Genomic DNA, 11,069 nt, shown 5'->3' with positions numbered 1-11,069 from the left:
TTTTGTCAGTGGATTATACAAGAAGATACACATTTTTTTATGAGAAAAGCAAAAGTTGACATTTATTAATGTAATAAATGAGGATAAAAAACTCGCGCTTCGCTGCGGGATGCGCTTATTCGGTTAATGGCCAGTTAATTTGACGTTTGAAAAACGGTTAACGATCAAATAACTAAACGGTAAAATAAATAAATTAATGAAAAAGTAAGGAAACAAGGAAATGGAAAAAAGTTACTCCTATAAAAAAAAATAGGTTCGCTACGGAATTGTTTTGATCGGTTTAAGGGTAAGTTAAATTAACATTTATTAAAATTAACGATTTGTTAATAAAAAGTTTAAATTAAATGAATGAAAAAAGAAGTGGAAAAAGTTGTAAAAAAATAATAAGAAAAAGTAAAAAAAGAAAAAGAAAAAGAAAAAGCCCAATTATAAAAATACCCCCAAAGTTGAGGGTATTTACATGTTTGCCACCATGAATATTACCCATGTTCATGGGATTTAGTATAAAGTTATAATAAAAATAAGAAGATAGACACCTTTTTTTTATAAAAAAGCAAACTGTATAATTATTTGAGAGATTCTGTTATTTTTCTTTCTCTTCTTTGTTATTATTATATATTTTATTTTATTTTATATAGAAATGTATTTAATTTTAATTTAATTAATAAATTAAAGAAGAACTAATATTAAAATATAAAGATTAACGATGCACAAAATAACCATTCAAGTGAGACAACGTATAAATAGAAGGAAAACAAATTTTATTTTATTATTCTTTATTCTTTATATTAAAAGTAATTAAGAAAGAGAGAAAAAAAATATGAGATGTGAGGGGGTCGTTTTAAAATTTGCCGCGATTTGGAAAGCCCAATAGCCGATTACATACGATTACTTACAATTACTTGCCATTATTTAAGATCCCTACGCCAACCCTAAATCGATCGTTTCAAACTTCACCAACCCTAAATCGATCGTTCCAGACTCTTCACAGATGGAATTCGCGACAAGTAACAGGTACGTTCCTTGAATTCAGTTCGTTCTAAACATGAAATCGATTCCACAAAACATAAAGTTTTATGTTTCTCTAGGAAATGGGTTTCAGGTTCAGTCTTTGGAATTAATTAAAATCCTCGTTTGTTTATTAAAAGTAGGTTTAATTTATTATTATTGTATGAACTAATTGATTGATTGATTGATTGTATCAGAAAACAAGTAAAGGTAGCATCTCTTGATGATTATAAAAAAGGTTCGGAATATTAATTATCATTGTTATTGTTATTATTAATTATTATTTTGTTATTTATTTATTATTGGTAGTAGTATTGGTATGGTACTAGGTTATATAACCCCCAAATTTATGGGATTAAAACATGAATCGACGTCGAATACATATATGGAGTATACATTAATTTCCGTCTTTGCTTCAGCAAGACCCTATAATAATAATACTACAACATATAATACGTTTGAGAACACCTTAAAAGAAATTCAAATATATTAATTCAACAAACACTAATCAAGAAAAATAATAATAATATATAATACAACTATTTGGCACTATGTAATCATTAACCTGATGAAGAAGACCTTTTGGAGATCAAATCAGTAGCCACTTCCTGTAACTTAGGTGTTACCCGTATTGATGTTTTATACTTGTAAACTCTGACATTTATAATTGGAAACTAATAACTTTACTTTTATGGTTTGTGACACCAACTTAATAAAATACTGAAGAATGACGTGAAGTGATCAACCCCAATCCGTTTAGCAAGCTTATGATATGATCCATTGACCCCTTCAATACAAGATAAATCTCAATTAACTCAATAAGGCATAATGTTTTTTTTTTTTTCGTTAGAACCATACCCAAGGCATCAGGACGTTACTCGTGCTTAAAATGTTGGAACTCATCTAAGGGTAACTTAGACTCAGAATGTTACTTGTAACCGCCTGTAATCATGGGCAATAGGGTAATTAGGATTCTTAAAAGAATCCTTAATGGTGCCATCAGGATATTAAATGGCTGTTAGAAACTCATCTAAGGATTAGAATTTTTGCCACGTGGGTTTTTAACCTTTTTAATGGTACCATAATAGTTTTATTATTATTATAGATTATTATTATTATAGATAAGAGAGAGATTATTGTTTTTTTTTTGAAAAGCAAAAATTATTATTATTAATGGAAAATTAAATTACAAGTCCCTATACACATCTATACAATTGAAATGGAGATACATATTGTAGGAATCTATTTATCGAGGGTAGCCGACGGATACTATAAAAACTAAAGAGGGAATAAGAACTTGAAACGTCAAGCCGGGGAAGAGAGAGGAACAGTGACGATCAAGCGCCAACAAAGTTACTACAGACTAACCCGATTAATCAAACCCTCAATAGAAGAAATGGTATTCGATGGCTACACATGAGTGTAAGTATTATATTAGCCGATACCGACACGATGTGGAGGATCCGCCACGAAGAAGGAAGGATTAATGAGCCATTGATGCCACATGATTGATTTCTTTTTGCGCAATCTTTTGGAAATCCAACTATAACTTTGAGTTTGAATTTCGGAGAGAATCGAGGCGAGGGACCAAACTTTTTTGGAAAATACTTTTAAGTTTCTATGTTTCCAGATTATGTAGCATGTAATCCATTTGGTTGCTTGCCATAGTGAAGATCCGTGTTTGTTGAGAGCGAAGGCTTGATTATTGATAATAGCATTGTTTAAATTGGAAATTATTGAGATGTCTTGGGCCCACCAATCTAGTACGTGTTTCCATATTAGAGCCGATTTTGGACAAAGAACAAGAGAATGCTCAACGGATTCTATTTCTGTCTCGCATAAAGGGCACAAGATGGAGTCGAGATCAATGCCACGTTTGTCTAATTCGTATCGAATCGGTATCTTTTTTTGAAATGCTCTCCATATGAAAATGAAGACTTTTTGGGGGAGTAGATTGTTGCGAGGAATCGTCGTGTTGAGAGCGTTACCACCAAGCTTAAGGGAGTTTATCAAGTGTGCCATAGATTTGGTGGTGTAAGTACCCGAGGGGTCAAGAGTGCATTTCCAAGGGTCAGGTTTGTCTGATAGTGTAATGGAGGATACAATATTGTTTTGTTTCGATAATTCATTGAGCACACGGCCGTTTGGAGGACGTGTCCAACACCAATTACCAAAAGAAGTTCCGGTGATTTGAGTGATTCTTTCAGCGACAGTTGCTTCTTTGTTGAGCTCGAGCATGTATAACCTGTGAAAAAGTGTGCTGAAGCGTTCTGACCCAAACCAAATGTCATTCCAGAATTTGATAGTGTCACCATTTCCGAGGCATTTTGTGATGGCGGATGAAAATGAAGTCCCGGAGTTGTTCGCGACTTTGCCAGCTTTAATGATTTCTTTCCAAACAGTGCGACCTGAAATATTCCTGCAAGAAACGTTAAATTCCAACCCCCCCCCCCTCCCGTAGATACTAGTGATAATTTTAACCCAAAGCGCATTTTCCTCGTTTTTAAAACGCCACCACCATTTGCATAGTAGTGAGATATTTTTGCTAAAAAGGGAGCCCACATTTAACCCACCATTTTCGTAAGGAAGAAGTATTTGATCCCATTTTACCCAATTAATTTTATTTTCTGAAGATGTCCCTCCCCAAAAGAATTTGCGTCTTTTAGCCTCAAGGAGGTTAAGGATAGAAGAAGGTGCATGAAAGAGAGAAAAGTAGTAAAGCGGTATGCTACTTAGTATGGATTTAACGAGGGTAAGTCGGCCGCCAAAAGAAATGGTTTTGGCCGCCCAATCGGATAGTCTTTTATCGAACTTTTCCACGATAGGGTGCCAAGATGAAGGGTGTGATGTGGGGATATCGATGGGAAGGCCGAGATATGTGAAAGGAGTGGTACCTGTGGAACAATTGATATAATTTGCCATTTCTTCGGTTTCAGAAGGGGAAGTTCCAATACCGTAGAGTTTGCTTTTTCGGAAATTGACTTTGAGTCCAGAAACTTTTTCGAAGCATTTAAGGAGTTTGGAAATGCTTTTGGCATTCCTTTTACTCCATTCCCCGAAAAAAATTGTATCGTCGGCATACTGGAGGTGGGTAACAGTAACATTATCGTTTCCGACGTTGATACCATGTATATGACCATTAGAAAGAGCACGTTTAACGAGGATGTTGAGGCCTTCGGCGACGATGATGAAGAGGAAAGGTGAGATAGGGTCCCCTTGGCGGATGCCTCTTTCAGGGGAGAACTCCGTTGTAGGGGAGCCATTAACGAGGATGGAAATGGATGAGGACGAAAGACACGCACGAATGAGATTAATCCATTTCTGGCCAAATCTCATGTGATGCATGGTATTAAACAGAAAGTCCCATTCGATACAGTCGAAAGCTTTTTTGAAATCGACTTTAAAAATTAGACCTTTGCGTTTCTTACGTTTAAATTCATCAATAATTTCGTTAGCAATAAGAACGCTGTCTAAGATGTTGCGGCCTTTAAGGAAGGCTGTTTGTTCAACCCCAACGACCTTGTGAATGACTTTGGCGAGACGATTAGAGAGGATTTTGGTCAGAATTTTGTAATAGCTACTGATTAGACAAATAGGTCGGTATTCATTCAGACCGATAGGGTTAGGTTTTTTGGGTATGAGGGTGAAAAAAGAAGCATTACAGCCTTTGGAGATTTCAGAGTTGGTCCAAAACCATTCGAGTGCTTTAATGAGGTCGTGTTTTATAAGATCCCAGTATTTTTTGAAGAATTTCATATTAAAACCATCGGGGCCTGGCGCCTTTGAGCTATCACAGTTGGAGAGTGCATCCCAGATTTCTTTTTCATGGAGTTCGGACTCGAGAATGAGATTATCCTGGGAGGAGATGTATTGAAAGTGGGGAGCATTATCGAAGGAACAGTGATTGCTAAGGTTGTTTGATTTGAAGAGATTTTTGAAATAAAGATATGTTTCATGTTTAATGATGTTTGGGTCTTCGATCCAAGTTCCATTAATGGATATGCCGTGTATGTTGTTTTTACTTGTGCGTTTTTTAATGTAATTATGAAAGTATTTCGAGTTTTCATCACCTTCGAGAGCCCATTTAATTCTTGATTTTTGTTTTAACATATTAGTTTTAATTTTTTCTTTTTCAATGTGAGAGAATTTATCATTTAGCCAATTATTTTTCTCAGTTTCGGACAAGGGTCTAGTTTCGGCTATAGCTTCCCATTCATTAATGGCATTAAGGTGATCTAGGATTTGGGAGTCGATGTTATCGAGTTGTGTACTATGTTTTTTGAGTTCCATTTTTACATTTTTGAGTTTGTTACGGAATATACAATCAGGGCGGTTACCGGTCATTGGAATTGACCAAGCCCGAGCAATGACGGAATCAGCATCCTTGAGATCGAGCCATGTGTTAAAAACGCGAATAGGTTTAGGTCCGGAGTCTGCGAATGTATTCCTAAGAAGAATGGGACAATGGTCCGAGAGGTCACGATCTAGAGTTTTGGAAGAGATGTTGGGCCATAGTTTTAAGATTTCATCGGAGACAAGGAATCTATCTAGTTTACTAAACTTCATTTTTTTTATGCAGATTCGAGTGAATTTTTTCCCACCTAGGGGCAAATCGATTAGTCCGGAGTTGTTAAAGAAATTGTTAAAATTGTTAGCCCAATGTTGGTTAAATTCGCAATTCATGCGTTCCGAAGTGTTTCTAACTTCGTTAAAATCGCCGAAATGATGAAAGGGAACGTGAGAGAGTTTACGAGAGAGGTAAGTTCAGCCCAGAGTCTGAGTTTTTTGGAAGGGGAGTGTGGGTCGTAGACATTGACAAGAGCAATCTTCGAATCATAACCCGCCCATGATCCGCATATTGCCAGGAAAAATTCTCCTTCAATAGCATAATCGAAGGAGAATATGTTACAGTCCCAAATCGTAATGATTCCCCCTGAGGCACCGACCGAATCTTTTTGTACAAATTTGAAATCCGAATTACCCCAGAATGATTCAATAATATTATCTTCGGTTTTTTCACACTTTGTTTCTTGTAGTCCTAGAATTGTGGGTTTCTCCTTATTACAAATACGCTTTAGCCAACTAATTTTACCCATTTGCCCAATACCCCGGATATTAAGAGAGATCGTACACATTTATAACAAAAAGTAAAGACGAGAGAGAAGGAGCGAGGTTACCTTGAGTTCCAACGGATACCGATGCTTTGCCCAAATTCATTTGTGTCCATGCTTACGTCTTTTGATGAGCTTGATGAAGTTTTGCCACGATTTGTTAATTGTGAGAACCTTAGTTTTTGTCCACTCCAGGCGAGGTGTTTGATGTATAGCATGTTTGATCTAGGACGGTTTTTTGGGTTAGGATGAGGGACCTCAGGTGGGATTTGACTCGAGGGGTTCACCTTAAGGATATCATCTTTGATACTTCTTTTGAACGGATGATCTTTGTCTTTTGGAATCAAGGTGGATTTTGCTCGAACAGTGGGTTTTTTTTTCTTTTTGGTTTTAGTTTTGCCGATGGAGATCAATTCATCAAGGTTAAATGGATCGGAGGAGTCAATACGGGTGTGTGTAGGAGGTGGATCAGGCATGAGGGCCACTGGCGAAATATGATGATGCTGTTTAGGGGAGATAGGGATGTCTGGAGCCGTTTCAGAGATGTGGGTATCTGGAGTGGTAGGATCATGAGTAACCTGATCGATGGGGATGCCTGAACTGTGAGTTGGTGGGCTGGTGGTATGGTTGTGGGGGGTATTGGGCTGATAGGTGGGCTCACTTGAGTTATTTTCGGTGGAAATAGAGCGGTTAAGTGGGCTTGGCGAAACATGGGCTACAGGTGGGTCAGAGGTAATTGGAGTATTTGGATTATCATTAGGGTTATCAGGAGATGGGGACTCTGGTACAGTAGCGTCTGGGATAAATATGGGATCGATATTATCATCGTGGATTACATCAGTAGAGGGGACAGGGACGTTAGGGCGGTCGAGGTGGATAGTTGAAGAATAATTATTGAAGTTGCAAGTTTCCATGCGTTTCGATGGTTGGGAGGGTGTTATATTTTCCGGTAAATTATTACTGGAATTTTGGTCAGAGGTGTTGCCAGGGTAGGTTTTATCTTGATTTTAAACCGTAGGGACATTCTGTGGAATATCATCGGCAGGATCATCATCCTCCGTATTAGACTCCTCGTCAGAAACCGGTTCATTAATGTCCGAACCGTTATCCGAATTAGATTCATATGTCGAATCTTCTTGATAGTTAAACATTGGGAAATTTTGTACTTCATTAACAAAAACCGAAGCATGCTTGGATTCACCATGTATAACAAAAGCTTGCCCATCAATAGGTTTAAAATCCATGGTTTTGATGATAACCGAACCGTGTGAAAGATCTTGGTTACTGTCATTGGTAATGGAACAGTTAAAGGTTTCGATAACCTGTCCCCAATTACTCGCTATATCACGGAAAGTAGACTCTAACCAACAAGTGATCGGGACACCAAAAATATTAATATAAGCTAAACGACCGGAGTTTGAGTACTCTTCCGGGTCCCAGGGGGTAATATCATCGAGCCAGTTCCATAGAGGGTGCCCCGGATTATTAAGCATGTCAAGGGCCGGTCGTTTGTCATCGTATACGAGCATTATATCATGGCCCCCGAGATATTTGATAGAGAAACCATTGAGGTTTTCGCTTTGACAAATCTCATGAAAATATTCAAGAAATTCGAGATCCTTAACCTTACCTATAACCGCGTGGCCCAGAAGATCGATTAGAGGCTCGTTCAAGTTTACCTTAATAGATGGAATTTTGGCTGAAGACGATTGTTTGTTTTAGGTAGCTTCCATGTAACTTCGGTCATCCGTAGTATTGAAGGTGCTCAGTTTAGTATGAAGGGGGTTTGTAGGTTTATTGGTGTGTTGAGGAATAGGTTTTTTGCTGCCTTTAGAGTTGTTATCCCATGCCTTATATGCCTTGAGAAGAAAATCACCAGCAACTACAAGACATAGACGTCTTGCGAGTGAATCCTTGTGATACTCAGGAACGTCAATGAACCGAACAAACCCGAATTTTTTGCCACTTTTAAGGGTTTTGTTTGGGATGTAGACTTCATGAATGTTGCCATATCGTTTAAAAATGTTCCAGAAGTCGACCGAGGACCAATTATCAGGGAAATTATGAAACATGTAAGAGGTGATACGGGATTTATCAATAGGTTTCAGTGGTGGGGATGTGTTGGTTTTAGGTTTACCGAATTGTTTGATTAGATTGATAGAGGCCTCTCGTTGTTTAAAGTGATTGTATATGAGATTAGATGAAGAGTTTAGATTGGTAATATTAGGTTTAGTGTTATGAAGGTCAGGATTATTGGAGGATTTGGTTGATGGTTTTCGATTACTCCGGTCGACAGTGACCCAGATACCTTCATTGATGGGGCGATAATTGATGTGGTTGGCGGTGGTGCCGGTGGTGTAAGGGCGGCGGTCATCGGTTTTGGGTGTGAAAGGAGATGTGTGGAATGGATACATGGTGGGAAGGTAGATCGAATACAGATGAACAATTATAAGATAAAAAACAGGAGCAATGAATTGAAAAAACTAGAACAAGTTACCGGAATATTGTTGTTATTCTTATTGTTATATTGTTATTGCAGCAACCTATGCAATCATCGATGTGTTTAGGAGGCACGTTGATACGGGTATGACATTTGAGACTCCCGTGATTGAATTAAAAGAAACATTTAAAAAGATTTACGGGGAAGATTATTCGAAATTTATTCAAGATTCAGATGACCTGGTTAACGAGGTTAGTTACATATCAAAAAAAACTTTTTTTTTTTTTTTGTTTATTTTTTTTTTTTTATATTTTTAATTGACATATTTGGTCTTATATTTTTAGGATGGTAAAGAGCTTTGTGTGCAGCAGTATGATCTAGTTGTCCCTTTTGCTAGATATGTTGGTAGAAATTGTTTAAAGTCATTCAAAGCGTATCAATTGGGAATAGTGTATAGGGACAATGAAAAATACTATCAATGTAGTGTTGACTTTGCCGGTGATGAAGCAATATCAGCAGAGGTCCATGTAGTTTATATTTTGAAAAAAGTGCTGGATGGGCTCGATATGGGTGATTATAAGGTAAACTTAATTAATTTCCGTTTCATAATCTCGTCTATCCTTTTTAATAATATATTCATTCAACCTATTATTATTAACATCGACTTATATCACGCCCCTGCTTTCTGAAACCAGATAAAGTTGAATCACAAAAAACTACTGGATGGAATGTTGGTTATATCTGGTGTGCCGCGTCACAAGTTTCGAACTGTTTGTTCATGTATCGATAAATTACAAGATAATCACTCACTTGATCAGATTAAAAAGGAACTGGTAAGTTTTAAATGAATCATTTCATTGGAATTTTTGACTTGTTTTTATGGGAATTTTATTATTATTATTAATATTATTATTAATTATTATTGTAATCATGTGGTTTCATTTATTTAATGAATAATATGAAAATATTTCGTCATTTATAGATGGAAGACGAGGGCTTAGATGTTGAGACAGTGAAGAAAATTGGTTGGTTTTTGTCGCTAAGAGGCCCCCCTTCAGTTGTATTTTCGAGAATACGTAAGCGATATGGTCGATTTAAAAGCGCCGCCTCCTTAATGCAGGTATTGAAACTGTTGGAAAAGACATTCAGAGTTTTAGATTTGTTTCGTCTTACCAATAAAGTGTTTCTTGATTTGAGTTTGAGTTTGTCAAGACGCCCTGACTATTACACCGGTATGATATATGAAGCTGTTTTAAAGTGGGGGACCACACAGGTTGGTTTTTTTTTTTAATGGAGCGTGTAGTAGTTTATATGATGCCTGGCAATCAAGACTTAAAGCCTAAATAAATGGGTCAATTGGGATTTTTCAAACTTGTTTGTTTATAAAAATGAATAACCTTGTCTGCATGTTTATGATGCTGCAGGAGGAGGTTGTTTCGATTGCTTCTGGAGGACGTTACGATAACCTTATAGGCATGTTTGGTTCAAAACCTGTTACTGCAGTTGGTGTCACTTTTGAAATAGAGTATGTATACAGAATCTTGGAAAAAGATTTTGATTACTTGGGTAAAGTCGATGCTAAGAGCAGCAGTCGAGATCTTAAACCGGAAAATAATACAGCTGTCAAAAACAACAAGTCGAAACCACCCGTGGATAAAAAAGGTGATGGACGGAAATTAAGCCCCCCCGAAAATGCATCAGTTTAAGTGTTGAAAAGTGATATTTCCAGTTTGGAAAGGGAGGAGAAACCAGAGTAAAAAAAAAAAAAGTTTTGTTGATTACAAAGTTTTACTGGAGCAAATGCATACTATCAAGAATAATGAAAGCTGATCTATTTCGAAAAGGCACAAATTCAAATTTTCCATTCTCTTGAATCTGGTCTAAGTTATAGTGTCTGTTTTACTGATGCATAGATATAAACTGTGAAAATGACTTTTGCTCTTATGTGTTTTACAGCAATAATGATCAGGGTCAATTCTTATTATTAATTGTAGGTTTTTTTTTTTTTTTTTTTTTTTTTTTTTTTTTTTTTTTTTTTAAATCTATGCTTTTCTATCTATTTCTTCTTTTAAAAACATGTCTACATCATCAAGGTGAGGTGATGGTTTGTTAGATCCATATTCAGAAACGACGACACTTTAATTAGCTTCTTAATAGAACTCTTTACATCATTGGAAAGTAAGTATGTGGTTAAGATTTTCCGAAAACAACTCGTTCAAAACTATGAGATATATCTCATAGTTTGACCTATTCACTTAGATCCCCTGCTTTACACTTTTGGTGCATACATTATCCATATCATCACTTCAGTTTCCTTTAGAAAAAGAGAAGACTAATTAAACGAACCATCCTGTAAGTGCTTAAATTTTCAGATAATCAGTTTTGCAAGGGTCGTTACCAATTTACATCCGCAGAAAAATCTCTCTGAATGTGAAGTTTTAGTTTAACCACTTGTTGATATTCAAAGAACACAAAGCAGCCAGCCTAATACCCATGACAAAAGGCTACAC

General features: G+C 36.5%; 1 protein-coding gene across 2 annotated transcripts; it reads left to right on the top strand.

Moving 5' to 3' along the window:
• Window positions 1–891: 891 nt before the first annotated feature.
• Window positions 892–10,295, top strand: LOC139867253 (histidine--tRNA ligase, cytoplasmic-like). Of its 2 annotated transcripts, none has more exons than XM_071855598.1 (7): window positions 892–1,014; window positions 1,206–1,246; window positions 8,659–8,810; window positions 8,904–9,140; window positions 9,255–9,392; window positions 9,542–9,832; window positions 9,984–10,295. In XM_071855598.1, the coding sequence occupies exons 1-7, from the start codon at window positions 992–994 to the stop codon at window positions 10,263–10,265; spliced, it is 1,164 nt and encodes a 387-aa protein (XP_071711699.1). In that variant the 5' UTR covers window positions 892–991; the 3' UTR covers window positions 10,266–10,295. The 2 variants fall into 2 exon arrangements, with proteins under 2 accessions (XP_071711699.1, XP_071711700.1); XM_071855599.1 differs by having other exon boundaries at window positions 9,542–9,791; window positions 9,984–10,156.
• The last annotated feature ends 774 nt before the right edge of the window (window positions 10,296–11,069 follow it).

This window comes from Rutidosis leptorrhynchoides, chromosome 9, assembly GCF_046630445.1.
Source record: "Rutidosis leptorrhynchoides isolate AG116_Rl617_1_P2 chromosome 9, CSIRO_AGI_Rlap_v1, whole genome shotgun sequence".
Lineage (NCBI taxonomy): Eukaryota > Viridiplantae > Streptophyta > Magnoliopsida > Asterales > Asteraceae > Rutidosis > Rutidosis leptorrhynchoides.
This window is presented reverse-complemented; position numbering and strand designations above follow the sequence as displayed.

Excerpts from the sequence above, each read along its gene's own strand:
- LOC139867253 (XM_071855598.1), top strand. The coding sequence starts at position 992 with ATGGAATTCGCGACAAGTAACAG. Across the intron at positions 1,247-8,658 it reads TCTTGATGATTATAAAAAAG|CAACCTATGCAATCATCGAT; the intron begins GTTCGGAATATT and ends TTGTTATTGCAG. Across the intron at positions 9,833-9,983 it reads TAAAGTGGGGGACCACACAG|GAGGAGGTTGTTTCGATTGC; the intron begins GTTGGTTTTTTT and ends ATGATGCTGCAG.